Raw genomic sequence first — 25,466 nt, 5'->3', positions numbered from 1 at the left:
ATACACCATCGCCAGCATTGAGGTCCTGCGCAGGCACACCTTGATCCGCCCTGAAAAGGGCAGATAAAAGTATTGTAGTGCGCATACGCAGGACCTCAATGTCGGCTAGTGTGGATGTCGTAGAACGCGTCATCCACACTAGCTTCAGACAAAGATGGCCGAAAGAGGAGGCGCGGACCTGGAGAACAGAGACGCCCATCCGACTAGTCTGCTCCGCACCGACCGTTAGGTGAGTATTATAAACATCCGGTGACAGGTTCCCTTTAATATTAAGCAGAATTAAGCTCCCACACACAGCGCGGAGTCACCTCAATTTCCCACAATGTACTTCCCTCACCCCGTTCACCACTCCTTGGGTCAGCTGTATACGGAGGCACAGGTGGATGATGTAGTTACTTCATCAGTCAGGTGCGCATTCTCCATGATGGTGGCTCCCTGCTCCATCATTGTTTTCACTGCTATGTGCATCCTGAGGAAGCAGATAAATGTGCAAGTGCGATGCCGGGTGGGTGGCAGCCGCATGGTATAGGGCATTACCCTTTGGCTGTCCTGGTCTGCGATACTTTGACCAGGTCTGCCATAGATTATAAGAATAAAATATGACGGAGTCTCTAATTTTTTTCCAGTACGATTGGTACACTAAAGTCACCTCCACTGTGGTGGACATCATCCCCAGATCCGTAGATGGTAAGTGATTCCCTGCATCCCTCCCGTAATCATTCGCCTATCTGTAATCGCCCTCATGATCTTCTCTCGTTCCCCAGGGCAGTTCGGGGGCATTTACACATCTCTGCTGGCACCATTCTGCTGGTCAGCGGACAGTCAGAGGGTCATCATTGACACGGCTCTGCGCAGTCGCCAGGTACAGGACTGTAGGGGGCGTCACACTCAGCTGTTCTTTTGCTTGACATGGACACGGCCGCAGGACACATTTATATACTTGTGGTCCTTCTCTCACTCAGGCCCTGTTTGTAGTTGACACGATGACTGGGACGGTAACCGCTCTACATACCCAGGGTGAGACGCTCGCTGCATCTTGTGCCGCCTCCGTGTTTACAGGTTTGGTCACTGAGGTCTCCTGGTTGTTTTGCAGATGCTGCTCTCGGCAGCTGGAAGTTAATGACTGTAGATCGCGACCTCCTCGTTGTCAGATTTTCTTCTCCTAATTGCCCCCCGACAGTGGTGAGTCCTCGCTTCTCCCTCTTCTCGTGCCCCTCCGCACTCCCCTTTCCTTATGAGATTTCTCACTTCTCTGCAGAAAGTGGGCTTTCTGCCACCGGCCGGTAAAGAGGCGGAAATTACGTGGGTGTCTCTAGAGGAGGAGAATTGCATCGCTGAAATAGACTGGAGCTACAAGAGCCATCAGCCTCCGCTGGAGCAGGAACACCCCCAATATCGTACGTAGCCAGGCGAAAACTACTGGCATGGTCCTGCTCCCAGCTGAGAGCTCGTTAAGATTTATCGATGAAGCCAATGAGGAATATTAGACTGGATATATTGTAGCAAACTCCGCTGTCTGAGCAGGACTGAATCAGGAGGGTTTCAGGCTATAGCCTCAGACAAGCCGACGTCAAAATTTTTGTGCAACATTGTGTTCATTGGAAAGTGTTTTACATCAGAATTGTGGCTCACTCATGAGGAATCCAGGACAAGGTCTGGCAAAAAGTCGCAGCACTGTCCCGTTACTTGTGGAATCTGTGAGGAGTCACTGAAGTCTTCTGTGTGAGGCCACGTGTTATCCTGACCTCCTCCTTTTGTTTTATAGCCGGCCTAGACTTTGAATCCGTCCTTCTGAAGCCAAGCACCATCCCCTTGGAGGGCCATCATCCTCTGGTGGTCTACCCTCATGGTGAGTTGTTGAGTTTTCTCCTTTTCCTGGTCCCAGTCCAACATGGTCCTTTCACTCTATGGGGCCTTTGCTCCTATTTCAAACTGTTTTCTCCCTGCAGAAGACCACTCATTTTCTGGGGGTCCTTTCCCAACACTGTGCCTATAGTCCTTATTTTGGGGTTCCCATTCCTATCTTGTATTGTTTTCTGCCCACAGGGCAACAGTCTCTGTATCTGGGGGGTCTCTGTCTCACACTGTCTTTTTCTTACAGGGGGTCCGCACTCAGTGTTCATCAGTGAATGGATGCTGTACCCGGCCGTGCTGTGCAAGATGGGCTTCGCTGTGCTGTTAGGTGAGATGGGGCCGGGTGTGGGTCTGTGCTGGTTCGTACGTGTTATGCAGCTACCGGCCTTACCTTCCCCTTCTGTCTGTATTTTGCAGTGAATTACAGAGGGTCTTTAGGTTTCGGGCAGCACAGTGTCATGTCGCTGCTCGGAAAGGTGGGAGATCAAGATGTGAAAGACATGCAGGTAGAGGGTCTTTCTGGTGGTATGGGGGGGGGTGCTGCATATTTAGCCTTGCTGATTACAGCCCCTCTCCCCAGACGGCGGTGATGCAGGTCCTACAGTCCGAGCCTGTTCATCCAAACAAGGTGGCACTCTGTGGTGGTTCTCACGGAGGTTTCCTCTCCTGCCATCTGATTGGACAGTACCCAGAGTTCTACAAAGCCTGCGTGGTCCGAAACCCAGTGACCAACATCCCTGCTATGACCGGATCTACTGACATACCAGACTGGTGAGAGCCGCACCGCCCATCCAGAACCTCCCATCGTACTTCTTGTCAATGATGTTCAGTCTTTCTGCCTCCTAGGTGTCATGTGGAATCTGGCCTGACATTCTCCTGTGAGGTGCTCCCAGAGGCCAAACAGTGGGGAGACATGTTGAATAAATCCCCCATAATCTACATCTCTAAGGTACATGAGTTAAGTATATGGGCAGAAGTATGTGCCCCCGGAGCAGCTTTTCACATAACCCTGTGCAGTATTTGAACCAGTCTCTGGATTTCTGCTCTTCTGTCTGAGATCCTAAGTCATTAGTGTGGTAGGAATATTGGGGGTTATTCCGGGGACCCGGTTTGGTGTTAATGAAGTAAGGTTAGTCTAGTCTCCATGGGCAGTGTCAGGGCCTCACCTGGTAACAGGAGAAGCTCTTCTGTGCTATACCGATGGAGAGGCCATGTCTGCTGACAGGAGGGGAATCTGCTGGTCTGTACGGATGGAGAGGCCATGTCTGCTGACAGGAGGGGGAATCTGCTGGTCTGTACGGATGGAGAGGCCATGTCTGCTGACAGGAGGGGAATCTGCTGGTCTGTACGGATGGAGAGGCCATGTCTGCTGACAGGAAGGGGAATCTGCTGGTCTGTACGGATGGAGAGGCCATGTCTGCTGACAGGAGGGGAATCTGCTGGTCTGTACGGATGGAGAGGCTATGTCTGCTGACAGGAAGGGGAATCTGCTGGTCTGTACGGATGGAGAGGCCATGTCTGCTGACAGGAGGGGAATCTGCTGGTCTGTACGGATGGAGAGGCCATGTCTGCTGACAGGAGGGGGAATCTGCTGGTCTGTACGGATGGAGAGGCCATGTCTGCTGACAGGAGGGGGATTCTGCTGGTCTGTACGGATGGAGAGGCCATGTCTGCTGACAGGAAGGGGACTCTGCTGGTCTGTACGGATGGAGAGGCCATGTCTGCTGACAGGAGGGGATTCTGCTGGTCTGTACGGATGGAGAGGCCATGTCTGCTGACAGGAGGGGATTCTGCTGGTCTGTACGGATGGAGAGGCCATGTCTGCTGACAGGAGGGGAATCTGCTGGTCTGTACGGATGGAGAGGCCATGTCTGCTGACAGGAGGGGGAATCTGCTGGTCTGTACGGATGGAGAGGCCATGTCTGCTGACAGGAGGGGACTCTGCTGGTTTGTATGGATGGAGAGGCCATGTCTGCTGACAGGAGGGGAATCTGCTGGTCTGTACCAATGGAGAGGCCATGTCTACATATGGAGAGGCCTTGTCTGCTGACAGGAGGGGAATCTGCTGGTCTGTACCAATGGAGAGGCCTTGTCTGCTGACAGGAGGGGAATCTGCTGGTCTGTACCAATGGAGAGGCCACATCTGCTGACAGGAGGCAGGGTTTCATTTGCTAACAGGAGAGAGTGCTGACGCGAGGGGCTCTTCTGTTCTGTACGGGTGGCAGGGCCTCATCTCGTCACAATTCTGACTGTAGAAAAAGCGCCGCTCTTTCCTCCTCCCTCAGATGAGGGTTAATGAGAGCACATGACTTGGGTTGGGCTATGCTGTACTTAATCATTGACAGCTGTTCTGTCCTCAGGTGAAGACCCCCGTTCTGTTGATGCTGGGAGCTGAGGACCGTCGTGTCCCGAATACTCAGGGTCTGGAGTACTATAAGGCTCTGAGAGCTCATGGGGTGGAGGCGAGGTAGGTACTGTCACCCACTCACTCTACACTGCTATAAATACTCTGTGCTGCATTGAACCTTTTTCTTCCATAGGTTACTCTGGTATCCTGGAAACAATCATGCGTTGTCCAAAGTCGATGCTGAATCTGACGGCTTCATGAATATCGCGCTGTGGATTCTCAAACATCTGGAATAATGAACCCCCAGTAATCTACAGGGCTGGCTTGTCCAGCACATCCACGGTTAACTAATGCACTGCCAGAGCAAGGTCCCCTCTCCTGCAGTGACCAGATATAAGCCCTGCTGTATAATTATAAGGATTCCTAATACTTTATAACAGACTGACCAGTGGCTGCTGCAGAACTACAACTCCCAGCAGGTTTGTAGCCTTGGAATAGCCGCAGTCTTATCTGACCGCGGTCACAGGCAGGAGACTTGATCACACCCATCATCTCCAGAGCGCTGTGCTAATTTCATCCCGTGATGACATTTGCAAGGAGGCCGCTGTATTTTTCTCATTTTCTGTAAATTTTTCTAACTTTTCTACAGCAATAAAGTATTTCCAGTGCAGCTGCTACATCATTGTCTTATCTCACCAATCTGAGAGGAGGGGGATAGGAGCTCTCTGATGGGAGCTTTGCCCCCTATAACTTAGGGGTCAGCCATTGCTCCAGTTGCTAAATGATGAATTCATATGTTTCTGAATTTTATTGTAATTATAAAACTTTATTGAAAATGTAAAATACAGTGCCTCCTACTGATTGGCAACACAAATGATCATGGTATTGCTGATGTGTACATAATGAGGGTGACAAGCTGCAACTCAGGGGGGAGAAGGGGGGTATGGAGCAGCCGCTGTACACACTGAAATAATTACTGCAAGTCCCCATTGTCCTCCCCTGTAATGTCCAGTCCTATTCACAGTCTGTAGGGAGCACAGTCCCTCATATCATCTTCATCACCTTATTGATCCAGTCCACGTAGAGGGAGACCCTGGTGAACACGCCCGGTACATTGATCTTCCCACATCCACGGGCAGGAATAATAACCCCCTCCAGTACCCAGCACTCATCGGTCAGGCAGGCAAGCGGACCCCCATAATCCCCCTAAAAAAGTGGAGACATTATAGAATTACAGAGTACAGTATTCAGCATTGGTGGGATGTTCTGCACCCCTCCCGGGTCACTCACCTCACAGGCCCCCCGCTCCACTGGCAAGGGCTTGGTACAGATCTCATGGTCCAGCACCAGCTTCCGGCTCTTACTGTAGGTGTTACACTCATCATTACTCATCACAGTAAAGTCTGCCACCTTCAGTACACCCTCGTGGCCTGTGCCTGTGGGGGAAGGAGACATGAGTGGGCAGAATTGGCCACTGAAAATATACAATGCACAGGAGGAGGAGGAGGGGGGGGGGGGGGGGTCATACCCACCTCCACATGAAGCACTACAGATGAACAGAAAACATTTCTTAACCACACAGGTCTTCTTGAAATTTGCGCCCATCTCCAGCCCTGATCACATGACAATCTGCGTCCCTGATGGCACTTACCCCGGGTGTCTCCCCACCCAGCAATCTCACACTTCGTCTCTGGAGGGACAATGTATCGCTCAGGAGGAAGGCAGATGAGGGCCACTCTGGCGTTTAGGGTCACTGGTCTGAAACGGTAAGAGGAGCAGAGTCGGAATACCGAGTGATAAGGAATTTCTGGTGTCCGTGGGGGGTCTGCACACACTTCTCACCTCTCCAGTTTTAACATGACGAGGCTGGAGTCCGCCGGGCCACACATGATCTTACTGAAAGCCACTGACTGCACTTCAGGGTCATTAATTCCGGGATTAGCGTAGAGTGTTCCCACCATGGCGCGATATCCGGAGAGATCAGCGTCACTGCGGAAATACAAGCATAACGTTCTACATATAGTTCCATGTGGGGACGGAGAGGGCTCCCCATCCACATACTAAGCCCCAAATCATCCACATACAGAAGCAGAACAATATCCCCCAATCTCACCAGGAGAAGCATTGTGTGTTGCTGATCACCCAGTCCTCCTTCACCAGGGACCCCCCGCAGAAGTGGTCGCCCTTTCTGCAGATAGAGAGGGACACATGGATTAATGCTGTCAGACCGCTGCTGAGTTTGTGCCACGTTGGGCCTGGCTTCTCACCGATTACGTAAGCTGACGGTCCACGGTGAGTTTTTAGGGACTCCACCCACCATACGCCCCTTATTCACGGCTCGGTCAATCCTTTTACCACAAGAATCAAATTCAATTTTTTCTGCAACAACAACCATGATGCCAAATGAGGCAAGAATTTGGGCTACGAGTCAAGGGGGGGTTTGCTATGGGAAAGCAAGAGAGCATGTCTTACCGGCTTCTTTAAGGCTGAGAGATAGCTCTCCATCTATAAAGAGAAATGAAAATCAACTTGAATAGACCCCGGCATCTGCAACTGATTTACATCAATGTCTTAACATTCAGTTACTATTCTGCTGTTACATAGTGTCTTATCCTCGAGCCACCTCCAGAGCTGCACTAACTATTCTACTCTTAAATCATGTCTTGTCTTATCCTCCAGTCACTTCCAATGCTGCAGTCATTATTCTGCTGTAACATCATGTCTTATCCTCCAGAGCTGCACTCACTATTCTGCTGTTATATTGTGTCTTCTCCTCCAGTCACTTCCAAGGCTGCAGTAATTATTCTGCTTTTACATCATGACTTATTCCTAGTGACATCCAGAGCTGTTATCTCTACCCACTTTCTAGTTGTGGTCAGTACATCTGCACCTTCTAGTACGAGGATCAGCTCTACCAGACTGCTGCACTCCATTGTGCTGGTCATGTTTATCCTTCTTACCACAAGGTTTGATTGCGCAGTAGTCGAAGGGTATGTTGGGGTCCTTGGTGTAACACCAGGGGCCGTGGCTGTCACCGTCTGGGTTCCGGCAGTAGTTTTCCTGTAAGGAATCAGTTGCAGTAAATCTGTAGAGAGAATAATGAGAGTCTCATTATCAGAGTTCTCTGCAGAACACGGCAAAGAGGCGCAGAGTCGCCACATACGGAAGGTCATTGGACATCTCGCTCCAGCTGCGACATGGGATCCCCTTCCGGGTCTTATTGGCGTTTCCATCGTAAGTCTCACCATTCCCAAAGAAACAGCCTGCACAGAAAGAAAAAAAAAAAAATAATCATAGGAACATCTACACTGATACACTGTAACAGACCTCCAGCTGTGTGAGTGAAAAGAGGATAGGGGAGAGATCTGAGCACCTACTGTGTTTAGCTCAAAGAGGATTGTCAACACTGATACATTGTAACAAACCTCCACCTATGTGAGTAGAATTACGATAAAAATATAAAAAAACAGTCTTCATTCACCGGCAGCAAGCGGAGATCTTAGAAATGGCGAGGAACAGACAGTGATGAAGTGCCATTACAGTAGGCGGGGGGAGGCTTGGTTTACAGCTATGGCGATTGAGATCAGTGGCAATATACAGTACTGGTGCCGCTGATCAGCTGCGGTCAGTCCACTACTCACCCACATCTGCAACCTCGTCAGGACAGCGCTTGATCTGGAAGCAGTACGCCATTCTCATCTTGGGGTCTGAAGTGAAACACCAGGGGGCTTCTGAACCATCCGGATTCCGGCAGTAATTCTCCTCCAGACCCCTACAAGGAAACACGCAAGGTCAGACTACTCTCCCACCATCCTGCAGGCACAGCTGAGAGTCGTAGTCTGGGGTGTCACTCACTTGCAAGGGTATTTCTCGGGCAGAAAGCGATGCTTGTGTGGTGTCTGCAAGTCCCATCTCTGGCAAGGGATCCCGTAAGTGGTGAGAGCAGCCTTCCCGCGGTAACCCTCGCCCTTACCAGAGAAGCAGCTACTGATGATGGGGACGCTGTGCTGACGCTGCTTCTCTGCTTTACAAGATGGAGAAAGACAGGACAAAGACACGAAGCATCAGCTCAGCAAAGCGTTACCAGCTGCACAAACCCAAAGAAAGTGCATAGTCACTGATATGTATATAAATGTATATATACACTTTCACATAGAGACCTTCACTGTGCAGGGTATCACTATATATGCAGTCACTATTCTGTTCTTACATCATGTCTTATCCTTCAGTCACCTCCAGAGCTGCAGTCACTATTCTACCATCATGTCTTATCCTCCAGAGCTGCGCTCACTATTCTGTTATTACATTAGGTCTTATCCTTCAGTCACCTCCAGAGCTGCAGTCACTATTCTACCATCATGTCTTATCCTCCGGAGCTGCAGTCAGTCTTCTGCGGTTACACTCTGCCCCCATTGTTAGTGCTCCCCCCTCATGTGCCGGCCTTACTGCACTTGGTGATGCTGCAGTACTCTCTCTGCATGCTGGGGTCTGTGGTGTAGCACCAGGGCCGCTCCGAGTTGTCCGGGTTCCGACAGTAGTTATCATCCAGGTGTTTGTCCGGATATCTAAAGAAATGGAGGAGTTATATTATCCTGTGACTTCAGAGCAGAAATTCAAGGGGGAAATATAAATCATAAAGAGGGGACATCATCGATAACTGCAGAAGTGACAGAACCAGAGTCACAGAAGGGGGATGAAAATCGACTGGTGACAATCTAGTATATGAGGCGCCACTGGCACCCCAAAAAGAGTGAAAATAGAATGCAAATTTATCCTACTGTGCCCTTATTACATAACATACCAGTCTAACTCCATAATGCGCCAGGCACCACCCACGCACACCGCCAGGCGCCACCCACGCACACCGCCAGGCGCCACCCAGAGAATAGCCTTATATATTATACTATCAGGGGATGGTGCCCTCGTCTGGCATAAGCCAGTCTTTAGATTGTAGGAATATAGGGGGGGGGGGGGGGTGTACCTGGATGAGTGTACCAGTGCCCATTACCCTGAACTGTCCTATAACACCATGGCAAGAAATTGTGGCCCTTCTGGGAAGACATGCATGTAAAAGGCGTCCCTGCACCCCAGCCCTCGGAGTCCCAGTCCTGTAATTACTTCTCCGGATTGTATGGGTGAGTGTGTGGGCTTTGCAGGTCCCATCGCTGGCACTCTCTGCCCGTCTCGGTGTGGTCCAACGATCCACGGTAATCCTCACCATTGCAGTTCAGGCAGACAGCTGCAGAGAGAATAAAACAAGACATGAGGGCCAGAACATTGGACTACGGCCACCGGAAGAGAGCACCAGCCCGCCAAACAGAGCACCAGCCCGCCAAACAGAGCACCAGCCCGCCAAACAGAGCACCAGCCCGCCAAACAGAGCACCAGCCCGCCAAACAGAGCACCAGCCCGCCAAACAGAGCACCAGCCCGCCAAACAGAGCACCAGCAGGCCTCAAGCTGCTCCGTCCAATGCAGAAAGCTCCAACTACTGCATTTTGATTATCGGGCCGGCACTGCTTTATCAATGTAATGAGAGGTTCTACTACTATTCTAGGATTGTATTTCCATTCCTCAGCAATGTAAAATCTCCGCTTGAACATTCGGACATCCTCACATCTGTGACAATGTATCAGTGAGAACAATCCTCTGTGAGCTTCAGCAACAAGCGGTGACCTGCAATGTCTCCAGGCTGATGGCTCTTATTTGCACTTATACACTGTAACAAACCCTATGCTCTGTGAGCAGGGCAAGGTCAGAACGAGCTTCAGCCTCTGGATGCAAACATTTCACTGACAGCAAACAGATCTTAGAATAAATGAGGAATACAAAAATCCTTATACAGAGACCTCATTTACATAGGACTGCACTGGATCGTTTTGTAATGTGGAGTGCGCCCCAACAAGTCACGTGATATGGGGAGCACTCACCATCCTCACACTTCTTGATGCCGCACAGCTGGTGCCGGGTGTTCTTGTCGGTGGTGTAGCACCAGGGTCCTCCACTGTCACGATCCGGGTTTCGGCAATAGTTCTCATCCAGGCCATTCTGAGCAGATGGCGAATATCTGAGAAGAGAGAGTCACACAATGACATCACAACTTACTAGTTTAATACAGAATACGGCTCACTACAGGGGGCGCTTACTTATGGTCATGGGGGAACTTCAGCCTCCAGTGCTGACACGTCTTTCCTTTGTTAGTTTTGGACACTTTTCCACGATAAGACGCCCCGTCACCCACGATGCAGTCACGGACATAGTCTTAGGGGAGATGGAGACGATCAGGAGCGGAGGAAGCGGAAGAGGAAGAGATCAGGAGAGGAGATGAGGAGCAAATCAGGAGAGAAGAGGAGCGGAGTGAATCAGGGGAGGAGACAATACTATCGAGAGAGGATCAGAGGTGGGGGATTCTAATTATTAGTTGTGGAATCAAAAAGGTAAAAATAGTCAAAAAATGAGAAGATCAGAGCAAAGTCAGAGGATAACACCATAAGATAGAATAATTATGAAAGAGGCTGAGTCAGGAGGGAGCAGATGTGGCCACAGATTTAGAGAATTGTATGTATCCTCTTCTACCTGTCTCTGGGAGCGTGGCAATGAGGCGCTCACCTTTCTTCTGGTACACGTCATAGTTGATGTTTTTCTGCAGTGTAACATGGAGAGAATTCTGAGTCCACGGGAGCAGCCGACAACTCAGCGACTTCAGATTATAATCAAAAGACCTAAAAACATCCACCAGAAAGATAGTGTGCACAGATCTGGAGTATAATACCATAATAAGTATTGTATGTAACACAGTGGCAGAATAGTGAGTGCAGCTCTGGAGTATCATATAGGATAAGTAACGCAGTGTATGTACACAGTGACGCCACCAGCAGAATAGTGAGTGCAGCTCTGGAGGATAATACAGGATGTAACTCAGGATCAGTAATGTAATATACATAGTGACTCCGCTGTATATTATATTTAGGTTATAACAGCCATTATCTTGACTTCCCTATCAATATACTTGTTTCGCCCTAACATACTATTTTTATGGAATACATAAGATAGTGTTTTTCTGACATATCAGGATCTGCTTGGCTGCGCCAGTGATCGGTGAGATTCAGGAGTCACATCTTGTGTATTTGGCTTTATTTACCACCAATAATACACAGACATTACTCCCCATTACAGGTTGGCAGTACCCACCTGCAGTCCAGGAGCTCCGAGCACTTCTTGGCACAGACGTGAACGTCACCGGTGATTTCTTCTTTGACTTTCCCGTCGTTCAGATGGACGAGTTCAGTCGCCTTAGATCGCTGGTAGTCGTTGATCGCACTGCGCTGAACTAGGGGTACAGAGTCAGGATTGTAGAATAATACTGCTCTCATTCTACCTGCGGCCACTAGAGAGCGCTCCCTGCATGGGGATTTATCATTGAGATGAATGGGAGCTGTATACATCTGTCTGCGGGAGGGGGGGGGGGTTGTTAACCCTTTCCTGGGAGACATACAATAGGATACACTGTATACATCTGTCTACACTCGGTCCAAGCAGCAGAATCGCACAATACTTTACCTGCTGTAACGACGACGGCGGCGTGCAGGACGAGCGTGGACAGACCCAGCAGCATGGCTCAGTATGGAGCTCTGCTCCAGTCACTGAACCTCAAACTCCACTTCACAAATATTTGCCCAGATGACACAATAACCGTCGGTGGACCGCTCTGCTCCACGAGGACCGGAAATAAAAAGGAAAAAAAGTTCTCTTAGGATTTCGCAAACTGCAGGTGAACAGTCCAGTCCAAGCCAATGTTCCTGCACATTGAGGAGAGGGACACTATGGAGCTGGGCCTTGTCGTTCTACCACGGAGAAGAGATTATGTCGTGGGTGGACGCTGGACTCTGACCTTCTGTCATTGCCCAAATCAATTTGTACACAAAAGGATTCCGGGCAGAGGACGTGGTGGTGGCTCAGTCTTTTGAAATAGAAGACTATGTGTTGTGTGGTGGCGGTAAGACATTATGGCACACGGCAGTGATACCAGCACACGGAGCATGGAACATGGCAGCAGCGACGATACGGAAAAGATACGGAACAATGCGTGGCACAAGGACACAGAACAATGTATGATCTGCGGCACATGATAGTACACGGGACAACATGTCGCACACAGTAAAGCTTAGCCCATGAAAGAAAGAAACCTGACCGCAATCAGCTTCAGTGCCGGGAAACTTTATTTGAAGTTCATAGGTGCAGAGTAAAAGAGGCGAGAGGAGACCTGGATGCGGGGTCCCTCACCTGAGGACGACGGCCGTTTCGCCTGCCAATCAGGCTTCCACGGGTCCACCAAAGTATCCCCGGCATTGAAGCTGATTGCGGTCAGGTTTCTTTCTTTCATGGACTCAGTTGGACACGTTTTTCTCTTCCTGACCAGCACACTGAGACCAGGTAATTTCTAACACTGGAGCTGGATTCCACGCACGTGGGTTAATTGCACAAGGTAACTAAGGTGGTTGAGTGGTGCAGGACTCTCCTCTATGCATGTGCTACACAGTAAAACTTAACACACCTCTGTCAGAAGGTACAAATGCATTGTCCCCAGGAGCCACGCACAGCCTCATACCTCAGTGTGACCCCACACGGAACGATGCGCGGCACACGGCAAGGACACGGAACGATGTACAACATACCGCACACAGTAAACCTAACACACCGTACTACCGGTATTACCTCTGTCAGAAGTTACAATTGCATTGTCCCCAGGAACCATGCACAGCCTCATACCTCAGTGTGACGCCTCTGTCCTGGCCAAAGCTGATGGATGGGATGATGGGGGAGCAGCTGTTTGTTGGGTCTCAGCGGGGAGGGGGAGGAGGAGGAGTCCTCCCAGAAATCTTGTTGTTCCTCTCTTTCCTCTCATTTCCAGCTGTGATCAGGATCAGGTGACTAATCAGAAAATTGGATGATCCTGCAATCCAAAGCAAAGAGTGGCTGGTAAAGTGGGGCAAGTGGCAACCAAGTAAATGCGGTCAGTAAAAGGCAGCCACAGGCCAAGAGCAGTCAGCAACAGGCAATCCCACAAAAATAAGGTGGTAGGCAGCCCCAGGAAAAGGCAGCCGCAGCAGGAAGCAGGCAGTAATGGGCTGTTCTGGACTTGATCTCTGCCCTGCCTATTACTTTGAGCAGCTGGTACTTGTGGTGTGACTCCAGGCTTCCCCTTGTTACGTCCTTGGCTTCTCACACCTGGTCTGGTCTCTTGGTGGCTTTTCTTCAGCCTCATTCAAATGTCTTTCATTTATCGTATTTGCAAGAAACGTCCAAGTTTCTTCACAGTTCTGGTTCTGATTTTCATCAGTTTCATGATTTTTACATATGAAAAAAAATAAATAACAAAGCTGAACTGCCGCGGGAGCAGTGTGACAGCCGCCCCGGTGATCGGTGAGTATGCATCGCTTGCGCCTACCCCTTTGCGCCAGATTCTGTTCCCTATAGACTTTATATGGGGACCAGCATCTGGCCAGATACCCCGGACTGTATGTAACTCTCCTTCCGTTTTTTTTGTGGTCCACAAAAAATAAGACGGAAGTTACACGGACCGTATACGGAATGGGAAGGATGCCACACGAATGCATCAGTGAAAAAAACAGGACAATTTTTTGCAGAAACAAAATGGTCGTGTGACTGCGCACTAACGCCCCCAGTGCTGTACATGATGTTCACAGACACACAGTTTACAAACAAAAAGTATGGATATGTGAACATCATCATAGACTTTAATGGCTTTGGGTTCTACATGTGAAAAAATGGACGTCTGAATGACGACTATATCTGACCACACCTCATGACAATACTGATACAGTCACCAATCTTTGACTATTCTGAGGATTGGGATTCGTCCCGGCCAAGTAAGTGACCCAACTTGGCACATGCCAGTAGATCATATGACACATTTGGATGCCCTGCAACAACTTGTCTCCGCTCCACCCGCCGCTCCTACATTCCGGCTATTGTCCTGTGTGATCATACAACCACTATCCTCTAAGTTTCATCTAACTCTCGTTATAAGGCTATTCTAAAGCAAGAGTTCTGCTCATTTCATGATTATCTTGCCCATTCCTCAGTCATCGGATGAAATGGTTCTTCAGTGCGGTGAAAACATTTATCACTCTATGCAGCAAGTCATCATCATCGCCCAACAACTCCAGTTCAAAACATTAACCATGACATACAAAGCCATCCACAACCTGTCTCCTCCCCTCATCTGTGACTTAGGCTGCTTTCACACCTCCGGTTTTTGCTATGCGGCACAATCCGGCACTTTGCAGGAAAATCGCAACCGGTTTTTTTTGCTGCCGGTTGCGATTTTCTTGCATAGACTTTAATTAGTGCCGCATTGTGCCGCATGGCCTTGCGTTCCGTCCGGTTTTTGCCGCATGCGGCAGATTTAGCCGATGCGGCGGCCGGATGGAACGTTGCCTGGCACGTTTTTTCGCGCGGCAAAAAAAAAACTGCATCGCGCCGCATTCGGCCGATGCGGCGCATTTTTCAATGCATGCCTATGGCGGCCGGATGCGGCGCGATGCGGCAATAACCGCATCCGGCCGCCGCATGCGGTTTTTGCCACTGCGCATGCTCAGTAGCATGCCGCAAGCGGCAAAAAACGGACTGGCCGCAAAGGAAAAACGTATGCAAAGGATGCGGTGTTTTCACCGCATCCGTTGCATAGCTTGCACAGCCGGATTGAGCCGCAGAGCTCAAGCCGGATGTGTGAAAGTAGCCTTAGTCTCCCGGTACCTACCTGTACGCAACCTCAGATCCTCACAAGATCTCCTTCTCTACTCCTCTCTTATCTCCTCTTCCCACCATCGTGTATAAGATTTCTCCCGTGCATCCCCCATACTCTGAAACGCTCTACCTCAGCATATCAGACTCTTCCCCTACTGTGGAAAGCTTCAAGAGGAACCTCAAGACCCACCTCTTCCAACAAGCCTACAACCTACAATAAAGGTACGCTCACACGAGCGACAAATACGGACAAGAGCAAGGCGAGAAATTCTCACATTACACTCGAACCAATGTTATTCTATGAGTGCGAGCTATTGGTCAGCTTTTCTCGCATCCAGATTCTGGATGCGAGAAAAGCGGCAGCATGCTGCATTTTGCTGCTACCGCCGTATCTCTCGCACCCATTCAAGTGAATGGATGCGAGAGATACATCGGACTGCACTCGGATGTTATCCCAGTGCAGTGCGATATACGCACAGGCTGACAGTGGAGGAGATGGGAGGATTAACCCCTCCCTCTCCTCCACAGCGCCTGTGTGGCGCCCTGGACAAGCCAGGTCGTCACAGGTACTGCAACAACACACCCCACACCCCGGCTAGGCACACCGAAGTCAAACACAAATCCTTGCTGCCTCCCTCCAGGGGCTGATGTCCACACCAGGGGGTGGAGCCAGGCGGTTGGCCCCACCTACCGAGGAGTTCACAGTCCTGGAGGCGGGAAAAGGAGAGTCAGTGTAGTTGAGGAGTTGAGAGTGACAAGGCGTAAAGGAGCAGACTGACCATGTCCGGGTGCGTGGCCCGGACACTTACAGCAAGGTTGGCAGACGGTGGTGACCGTCTGCAGGAGAGGCTAATTGGAGCAAACCGTATGGACCGTGGACGGGCGGTGGCCCGGCGGTACCGGATCGGAGAGTAAAGAGAAGCCAGCACCGTTCGGCAGGGCCTACGGACCCCGACCAGGCTTGGAGTCGCCGTAAAACCGGTCAAATCCGTTTGCTGGGAAACCCCGGAGGTTCCCTTCGCAATCAAGACCCGATAGAAGGCAACAGCTCACACCGTAAAGGGAAACACAGTCACCGCCAAGGCTACAGTTCCCAGGGCCAGAGCCTGCGGGCAAAAGGGGCTCCCTCAGCATCCATCCAAGCTGGGGAGCAGGTTACCGGTGGGAAACCATTGGAACCGTAAACACGACACAGGTGCAGGGAAAGGCAGTCACCATCAACCTGCCGGGAGGAGAACAACAGCAGCCGTCTGTGGGACCCGTCCATCCAGCCGTTTGTTTGACCAGAGACTCTGTGTGGATTACTGGCTGAGTGAGTACCACCGTGCCGTGCGGCACAGCGCTGCCCCCGCGACCCTGCACCTCACCAGGCCCTGTAAGCCGCCTGTCACCCCTAACCCTCACTGGGGCCCCGGGACAACCAACCCCCTACCCACGGAGGGGAGAACTAACATCCAAGCTGCTCCCTGTCATCGCTCCCGGGATCCCCGTCCAGAGTAGCGGTGGTGTCATAACCTCACCACAACCGTGGGTGGCGTCACGGACAATATCCCTAACCCAAACCACCCCCCTTTCACTCACGGGCGAGGAGCGACGCTCGAGGGCCCGGGATCCGGCCCACCACTCGAGCCACCAAGCAGCAAGCAGCAGCAGTGCCGGACCCGAGCGTGGTGATCGCAGCGTCATCCTCCCCGCCCGCGACAACTTGGCGTCACAAACAGGATCTTACCGCTCTGCCGTCTGGTAGAGGTGCGCCTTGTGACCGCCGGAGGTGTCCGGCCGAAAATTTTGAGAAGCCGCCATTTTGGGCGCGAAAAGTCCCCGCTCGAGCGTCTCCTCGAGCAGTGGAGGCGCGAAAGCTGAAACCCCGCCCCTGTAGAGGAGGAGCCGGAAAAAGACTAAGGGGGACGAATGGCGTCTGGCCGCATGTAGCCGCGGCTGTGGAAGCAGGGACGTCGGGACTCTGCTATTTTGTGGTTCCTGGAAAGTACCGCTACCAACATGTCCGCCCCGCGCAGCTACGCAGAGGTTACGGAGCCGGTGCCCGGGACAGCGGCGTGGCTCAGGGCTCGAACGGCGGGGATCTGCCGGCGCTACCGTAGTCAGATATGCCTGCTGATGGAGCAGTGGACCGCGGAGGTGGAAGAGGTAGCTGCGGTCGCCCGGGTGTACGGAATGGAGGCCATGATAGAGGAGCTGGTGAGTGACCCACACCCCTGTGTCCCCGAGGGACCGGCCGCTGCGGCTGAGGGACCCGGTCTGCCCCTGGCCCTCATGCCGACCTCCGTCTTCCCTGCCCGTGCGCCCCGCTGCTGCTGGTCCGTCTGGCGTACATCACCTCGTAACGGTAGCTGAAGGAGTGGCGAGCCCGGAGACTGCGGCAGCTGGCGGCAACCCGCCTGGCGCAGGGACAGATGATAGTGACTCCGGACCTGACACAGAACCTGTTTCAGAGGAGGACGAGGGAGTCGTCGCCCTGTATGGCGCGGAGGCCACTTAAATCCCCCGAAGCGGGAATAATGGATACCGGGCGGCCCTTCCTCGTCGCGCCTGTTATGCGCTGGAGGGGCTGGTGCCTGTGGTCTTCCACCCGGGACCGGGTGAGGAGGACGAGAGCGAGCAGTGATGGCAGTGGAGCCCTGCTGCAAGTTGTCCCCGGTGGGACCACCAGTACAGTTAAAAGTTGTGAATGATAAGAAAAATCAACCGATGAAGTTTACCTGATTGTACCGTGATTGAACCTGCCGTTGCCGGCAACTAGTCCCCGTAGGGACTTTCTGCAACTGTTGCGTAGAAACTGCTACGGACAAGCCCGAGAACTGGCAGGGCAACCACAAACTTAGTGGCATGTAAATAAATATGTTTGTTGGCTTGATACCGTTACCGCCTCCGGAGAGGCAGATTTGGGAGGATGGGCCTGGAGGAAAGGGATGGCCCAGGCCCGCCACTACCGTAACCGGTGGCGATCCTCTGGGGGTTCAGGGGTCCCCATGGACGCGGGTCCCCTGAAAGAGACAGAACCCGCTCGGGCAACTTGGTTCAGGACTGGGGTCAAGGGGTGCTGCCCACTTCTTAGGGGCAGCATCAGGGCCAGGTTGTTTGGGTGGGAGAGAGCGGAAGCCGTTACCGTTTGCAACGTTCAAGTGTCATTACAAAAATGCTTATGTGTTTACATGTTTTACCGTTTTCTTATCTTTTTCAGTTGTGAAAATAAAACCGGTGATGGACGGGCAGCCCGCGGACGGTCTGCATTTTACTAAGGGGGAATGTGGCGCCCTGGACAAGCCAGGTCGTCATAGGTACTGCAACAACACACCCCGGCTAGGCACACCTAAGTCAAACACAAATCCTTGTTGCCTCCCTCCAGGGCTGATGTCCACACCAGGGGGTGGAGCCAGGTGGTTGGCCCCACCCACCGAGGAGTTCACAGTCCTGGAGACGGGAAAAGGAGAGTCAGTGTAGTTGAGGAGTTGAGAGTGAGAAGGAGTAAAGGAGCAGACTGACCGTGTCCGGGTGCGTGGCCCGGACACTTACAGCAAGGTTGGCAGACGGTGGTGACCATCTGCAGGAGAGGCTAATTGGAGCAAACCGTATGGCCCGTGGCCGGGCGGTGGCCCGGCGGTACCGGATCGGGGAGTATAGAGAAGCCAGCACCGTACGGCAGGGCCTACGGACCCCGACCAGGCTTGGGGTCGCCGTAAAACCGGTCAAATCCGTTTGCGAAGGGAACCTCCGGGGTTTCCCAGCAATCAAGACCCGATAGAAGGCAACAGCTCACACCGTAAAGGGAAACACAGTCACCGCCAAGGCTACAGTTCCCAGGGCCAGAGCCTGCGGGCAAAATGGGCTCCCTCAGCATCCATCCAAGCTGGGGAGCGGGTTACTGGTGGGAAACCATTGGAACCGTAAACACGACACAGGTGCAGGGAAAGGCAGTCACCATCAACCTGCCGGGAGGAGAACAACAGCAGCCGTCTGTGGGACCCGTCCATCCAGCCGTTTGTTTGACCAGAGACTCTGTGTGGATTACTGGCTGAGTGAGTACCACCACCGTGACGTGCGGCACAGCGCTGCCCCCGCGACCCTGTACCTCACCAGGCCCCGTAACCCGCCTGTCACCCCTAACCCTCACCGGGGCCCCGGGACAACCAACCCCCTACCCACGGAGGGGAGAACTAACATCCAAGCTGCTCCCTGTCATCGCTCCCGGGATCCCCGTCCAGAGCAGCGGTGGTGTCACAACCTCACCACAACCGTGGGTGGCATCACGGACAATATCCCTAACCCAAACCACCCCCCTTTCACTCACGGGCGAGGAGCGACGCTCGAGTCCCCGGGATCCGGCCCACCGCTCGAGCCACCGAGCAGCAAGCAGCAGCAGTGCCGTACCCGAGCGTGGTGAGCGCAGCGTCATCCTCCCCGCCCGCGACACCTGCACTCAGCTTCACAGCTGTGACCCGATTGCAAGATCGGGTTACAGTCACATGACACTCGGCTCACGCTCGCAGCAGAGCCTGAGCCGGGGTACATTAGCATATCGCATCCGATGCTCTCGCATCGGATGCCATACGTTAGTGTGAGTCCAGGCTAACCCTCAGTCCAGTAGACCACTACGCAACCAGCTCTGTCCTCACCTATTGTACCCTCACCAATTCCCTGTAGACTGTGAACCCTAGCGGGCAGGTTCCTCTCTCCTCCTATACCAGTCTGTTTTGTACTGTTAATGATTGTTGTACGTATACCCTCTTTCACTTGTAAAAATAATGGAATAAATGGCGCTATAATAATAAATAATAATAATAATAATGTGTAAACACAACCATGGCAGCCTGTGTGCACCAATCTATTACAGACCTACTAGAGATGGCTCTGTGCGTAACATTTACCGCAGTGTGCTATGTAATCACACTCACACTGCTGAGAACCATGGCAGCTTGTGTGCACTGAGCGATTAATTACAGATCACTCAGTGCACATTGATTACTGTGCTCTGCTGTGTAATCAGGACTCACACTGCTGAGAAGCACGCCCCCTGCGCTGTCCAGATCACAGCAGAGGGAGGAGATCAGCGTCATCTCTGTGGAGCTCACAGCGTATGCTGTGTGCTGCACTTTCCCCCTGTCATCCGTTCGGCCTGTGTGAGTTCCGGCACTGGGCGCAGCCGCTACCGTCTCCAATGAAATCCCCCCGATGCCGCTACCCGCTCTCCGCGCCGCTGCGGGCATGCATGCAGCAGGGCATTGTGTGTGTGAGCGTGTGGCAGAGCATTGCTGGCGTGCATGTGGCAGGGTATTGCGGGTGGGCGTGCATGTGGCAAAACATTGTGGGCGTGCATGTGGCAGAGCTTGCGGGCATGCATGTGGCAGAGCATTGCGGGCGGGCATAAGTGTCGCAGAGCATTGTGCGTGTGGCAGAGCATTGCGGGCGGCAGAGCATTGCATGCGTGCGTGTGGCAGATGATTGCGGGCGTACATGCGGCAGAGCATTGCTGGATCAGGGCGTGCAGAGCGCTATGTGGGGAGCACTATGCAGCTGTCCTTGGTAACACTTTAGACATTAGGCTCATTTGCAGTCACCATCAAAATGGCTCCGCACTGTGTCCCTAAACTTCATTTTCCCTTATCTTTTTGGAAACACCCTGAATGGAAGGGGGAGGTGTGAGATCACACACGGGAGAGCAGACTCCACCCACTTTTACTGCAGCTGTAATGTGAGCTATTTCTACAGTAGGATTTCAGCAGCTGCTCCCCCTAGTGTTTAAGAGTGGAAAATAAAACTTTTTAATTTTTTTTTTTTTTATATTTCGCTCAATTAAAAACAAATAATATTTAAACAAAACATTAAAACTATTAATACTTTATATTTTTTCATTTATTGAAAAATTATTTTTTTTGGACAACACCTTCCCTTTAAGGCTTGTATATTGAAGATAAGAGCTGTTAGGTCATGATCATTCTTGTACACTGTGCCACCAGATCTCCTTAGTCACCAGGATGGATCTGTGTTTCCAGGAGAAATCTCAGGAGAAAGAATCTGGTTTGGGTTTTTTTTGTGGATTCTGGGGATGGAGAAAATGTAGCATTTCTTGCATTATACCTTATCCAAGAAACATCTTTTTTTTTAAATCACATTATTTTTTATTGAAAAATAAACATCAGCCATTTTCCATTGTAAAATGTATCCTTACAGAATTAAATCAGAAGTCAGAATTTAAGATATATATTACTTATAGTCTCCATGAATATATAACACTGAATCCCACCTTTATAAAAATCTGATACAACTAGATCTATTCAACCACACAGAGAGTATCATTATTGACACGTGACCTCAAGCAGAAGACAATAATATATCTATTCTGTCTCTTAAGTAATAGGTTAGATGGCAACCCTTAAGTGTCCAACCAAGGACCCCACATTTTCTCAAAGTTACTTAACGAGTTCCGTTTGGCATAGACACCCTTCTCTATCCAAAGTATGTTATGTATCGTGCATTTCAATTTGGCTATACTAGGAGACTGTGCATCTAACCAGTCGAATGCCAGGAGTTTATGAATCTGATATAGGATGCGTCCAATAGCCAAGGACATAGGCGCATCCGGGTCACTTCCATCCTCAACTCCCAAAAGACATATACGAGTGTCTGTCAATAGTCTCACTCCATGCACCCGCTCCACTAAGGAAAGGACGCCCTTCCAAAAGGTTCCCAAACTTCTGCCTTCCCAGAACACATTAACAACCGAATTCCAAATGGAACCATCTTAAATTAATCCCTAACAACCTATATCAATAGGTCTAAGGGATGATGCATAACTCCATAATACATGGAGAAAAAAAACAGGAGAACAAGGAGTATATCATGCAATATATTTTTATTTGATGATGTATAAAAAGTGTTTTCATCAATTTTCATTTACAGTGAAAAATAGCAAAAGGATCAGACATACATATAAAAAAGGGACAGTGAACATGTAAAATTCATGGTCATGGCTAATAGTGGATAATGGGGTAGGGGGATATAAGAAATATATAAATATAAATAAATATACCACTAAACTTCCTTATATAAAGTGCAAGTGCATGTCTCAAAAAATGAGAAGGAGAGTACCAATGTTGTATAATCTGGTAGGCAAAAAATCAGGGAAGTAAAGACTATATTAAATGGATTACAAGATTAATTGTCATAGCCCACATTAGAGGTAACAAAACCTGGGAAAAAGAGGCATATTAGATGGAGCTGAATACCACCCCCTCAGTAAGAAAGACCCCCAACGTACGTTTCACTAATTTCTTACCATGGAGTGCCAAAGAAATCAACCAGCTTCCCAGAACATATGTAGCAGGTGCACTTTTTTTATTCCACATCTGGGACACCTTGCACCCATGTGCAGTCTAATCTTATGCAAAAAGCTTGTGGTCTTATAAATTCAATGGATAACATATATGTGGGAAAGTCTTTCAGCCTCACACAGTGATGGTTTAGGTGTATTTTCTAAGATTTCACCCCATTGTTCCAGCAGTATACGGCCCACATCCCCTATCCATCTAGAATGGGCTATAATATTTGTCCCCTTGTCTGAGATTCAAACATGTTCTTATAGATAGTGGAGCTCAGACCCTATTGCAGAGGCAATATAAAGGAATATATTATGAAATTATGTTGAATAGTTAGGTCTACGTTTAACTGGACTGAGAGGGCATGTCTGATCTGCAAGTGTTGAAAAATGCAAGTATATTAAATTAATGGAACTGCTAAAGCTCTTAAATGGAACCTGTCTCCAGATTTGGGGACTATAAGCTGCGACTACCACCAGTGGGTTGCTATATACAGTATTTTTTTTTTTTTGTTTAATCTTTCTTTATTGAATAATTCACAACAAAAAGACAAAGAACAGAAAGAGAAAAAGATCATCAGTATCATCAACATGACGTATACATCTTGTTCTATATACAGTATTTTAACATGTTGTATATAAGAGCCCAGGCCGATGTATAGAACGTAAAAATCACTTTATAATACTCACCTAAACGGGCGGAGCGGTGCAGACCAGTCGGATGGGTGTCTCCGATCTCTGGGTCCGGCGCCTCCTCTTTCGATTATCTTTGTCCTCCTTCTTCTGAAGCCTGGGTGCATGACGCGTTCTACGTCATGCACACGCGTAGGCATTGAGGTCCCGCGCAGGCGCACTACAATATGTTGATCTTCCCTACTCAGGGCAGATCAAAGTGCACCTGCGCAGGACCTCAATACGGTTAAGAAAATCTCACAAGAGGTTTGATGGGGAACTCATCCTTGCCTTCTTATTCTCTTTATCATTAAAGAGGTGGTCCATTACAAAGCATAATAGTCACATCGATGTAAAGCTGAGACAGAAGGCTTTTTCTAAACACCCTCTTTTGTCAATTCAGGCTGTGAACGGCGCAATCGCTGTCTGCTCATCTCTATCATAGAATTGGAAGTTGACCCGGCATCACCGAGGTGGGACCCAGTCTCAATGAGTAACTGGGCTGTGGACTGAGTTTCACTGCACATCACAGCCCAGCAACACGCGTTGAAGGAAAGAACGCGTGAGATGATGGGTTGTGACATGCGATGAAACTCTGCTCACAGCCCAGTCACTAATGGAGACTGGGTCCCGCCTTGTTGATGTCGGGTCAACTTCCAATTCCGAAAGTTGACGTAACATCCCCGGACATCAGCTGTCACTGCAGCCGGGGTCACGTGATTGGGATGAGCGGACAGCGATAGCGCCGCTCACACAAAGAATTGACAACAGATGGTATTTAGAAAAAGCCATCTGTTTCAGCTTTACATCGATGTGGCCACTTTGCTTTCTACTGTACCACCTCTTTAATGTAAAAAACAAAGTTTACTAAGACCTGGTTCTGATGACGATCCTCTTTGTGAAGTGGTTGTGTAGCGCCCCTGAGGCTTCAGGTGCCACAGGGTATTACACCCCCTTTAAGGGGTAATATCCACCCGGGTTAGAAGGGTGTTAACTGCCGGCGCCTTCACAAAACCACACACATAAAACAATAAGGTGCTTTCCCACAGGGGGTTGGACTAGGGCAGACAGGGAGGTTAGCCATCATGAAGCATAGGACTTTCCCAGTCCCTAGGACAACCACTGGGGGAGGGCACCACTTGGGGTAAGAAGCAGGCGTAACCATCTCACTAGAGCAGACTTTCCCGGGCACAGCTTGGGATAACATCTCGCACAGACAACAGGAGTTTGTTTCTCTTCTTCGTGGGGCCCGTGGCTTGGAGCAGGAGGCTCAGCCCAGATTCCGGATAGCAACCGAGGGACACTTCACTAGAAAGACTTCCACGGGCACTGGCGGTGACCGCCGACTATCCGGGATCGGCTGGAGCCCATTGTGGCAGAGACTGGTACTCTGGGGCAGCACCTGAACTACCAGTGAGTAAAAGACCTGGAATCGCAGCCCCTGCCTCTCAATTGCCGCTGCCCAGCGCTGCGGCGCCAACGGGGACTACCATCACCCCGTCCGTCCTCCATCATCCTCCCCGGGGTAACCCCGCTCCGCCTGTGGGGAGAGACACCATACTGGCTGCGACCTTCAACATCAGCCCCGGAGAGCAGCACCCGCAGCGGCAGACCATTTCTGGCCGCGGACCACAGGTGGCATCACTATCTAAAAAGACTTTCCTCACCGTCACTACCCCCATCCTCCATCCTGTACACCGCATACCCTCCCACCTGTACGCCACGGGGTCATGAAACTGGGCTAGGCCAGCCCGTGACGACGCAGAGGATCTGCACCCCCTGCCCGGCGACGAGTCGGGTAAAACCCCCTTGACCCCAGGGTTTTACAGTTGGATCTTTTCTATGGGGGTGTTTTTTTCTCCAAATTCAATCCTCAAGGAGCCGACAACTAGATCCAAAACAAAGAGGGTAACAGTCAGAAGGCAGTTCCCAATATCTTGGAGAAGCATTGCTAACACTCTATATGGACTTTGCCGTGCTCCTATGATCTTACAGCACTTTGTAGTGGAAGCATTCACTATAGCCCGCACCAATATTTTCTGATAGAACTGGGTGAGATACTTATGTTTGCCCAGGGATTAGAAAAGTAAAAGATTTTCAGGTTTCAGGAACTACTACAGTAATTTCCTCCTTCACTGCCCTAATTCAATGAGGAGTGCATCCCCATGATTGCCGTACGTGCCTCTGTGCATCTGAAGTCCAGCTTTGTTCCAGCTGAGTCTATTATCTGGTACCCAGCAGGTCGTTCCTCTCGGAGGTCATTAGGCTTTTCCCTCCCAGCAATCAGACATAACTATTGTGGCTTCTTGTTTAAGAATTTCTCTCCTGCTGACATAAACTTTCCACTTACAGGTTGTAAACTGTACATAAAACTCCCTGTGGAGGATTGATCTCCTAGAGGCGGCCGAGTGTCCTGTAACCCAATTCACTGACAACAGAGACCTGGGATATCTTTCTGGACAAGCTTTAGGGGCACAAGTCTTCTCTTAGT

At 50.5% G+C, this 25,466-nt stretch overlaps 2 protein-coding genes across 4 annotated transcripts in view; one reads left to right on the top strand and one right to left on the bottom strand.

Moving 5' to 3' along the window:
• APEH (acylaminoacyl-peptide hydrolase) overlaps positions 1-5,001 on the top strand; it is a 7,898-nt gene extending 2,897 nt beyond the window's left edge. The window contains 12 exon segments of the mRNA XM_075322080.1: positions 599-687; positions 765-862; positions 963-1,017; positions 1,094-1,182; positions 1,259-1,397; positions 1,766-1,849; positions 2,102-2,182; positions 2,272-2,360; positions 2,435-2,625; positions 2,701-2,803; positions 4,215-4,321; positions 4,395-5,001. Of these exon segments, the coding sequence (XP_075178195.1) occupies positions 599-687; positions 765-862; positions 963-1,017; positions 1,094-1,182; positions 1,259-1,397; positions 1,766-1,849; positions 2,102-2,182; positions 2,272-2,360; positions 2,435-2,625; positions 2,701-2,803; positions 4,215-4,321; positions 4,395-4,497 (1,228 nt within the window). The 3' untranslated portion in view covers positions 4,498-5,001.
• A 5-nt stretch (positions 5,002-5,006) lies between these two features.
• On the bottom strand, positions 5,007-13,246 carry MST1 (macrophage stimulating 1). 3 transcript variants are annotated; one of them, XM_075321701.1, is made up of 19 exons: positions 12,970-13,246; positions 11,761-11,908; positions 11,392-11,530; positions 10,810-10,922; positions 10,347-10,461; positions 10,131-10,267; positions 9,320-9,440; positions 8,648-8,766; positions 8,057-8,225; positions 7,843-7,973; positions 7,365-7,464; positions 7,162-7,286; positions 6,674-6,706; positions 6,469-6,580; positions 6,315-6,389; positions 6,044-6,190; positions 5,853-5,959; positions 5,492-5,637; positions 5,007-5,407 (listed from the first exon to the last, which is right to left on the bottom strand). In XM_075321701.1, the coding sequence occupies exons 2-19, from the start codon at positions 11,813-11,815 to the stop codon at positions 5,246-5,248; spliced, it is 2,106 nt and encodes a 701-aa protein (XP_075177816.1). In that variant the 5' UTR covers positions 11,816-11,908; positions 12,970-13,246; the 3' UTR covers positions 5,007-5,245. The 3 variants fall into 3 exon arrangements, with proteins under 3 accessions (XP_075177816.1, XP_075177818.1, XP_075177817.1); XM_075321703.1 differs by having other exon boundaries at positions 8,057-8,222; XM_075321702.1 differs by lacking the exon at positions 12,970-13,246 and adding an exon at positions 12,916-12,966.
• Between the last annotated feature and the right edge of the window lie 12,220 nt (positions 13,247-25,466).

The sequence above is a fragment of the Anomaloglossus baeobatrachus genome, chromosome 8 (genome assembly GCF_048569485.1).
Source record: "Anomaloglossus baeobatrachus isolate aAnoBae1 chromosome 8, aAnoBae1.hap1, whole genome shotgun sequence".
Taxonomy (NCBI): domain Eukaryota; kingdom Metazoa; phylum Chordata; class Amphibia; order Anura; family Aromobatidae; genus Anomaloglossus; species Anomaloglossus baeobatrachus.
This window is presented reverse-complemented; position numbering and strand designations above follow the sequence as displayed.

Coding starts and splice junctions, on each gene's coding strand:
- MST1 (XM_075321701.1), bottom strand. CDS start 11,815: ATGCTGCTGGGTCTGTCCACGCTCGTCCTGCACGCCGCCGTCGTCGTT. Junction 10,268..10,346: donor AAGTTCCCCCATGACCATAA/GTAAGCGCCCCC, acceptor CTCTCTTCTCAG/ATATTCGCCATCTGCTCAGA. Junction 5,638..5,852: donor TGGGTGGGGAGACACCCGGG/GTAAGTGCCATC, acceptor CTTCCCCCACAG/GCACAGGCCACGAGGGTGTA.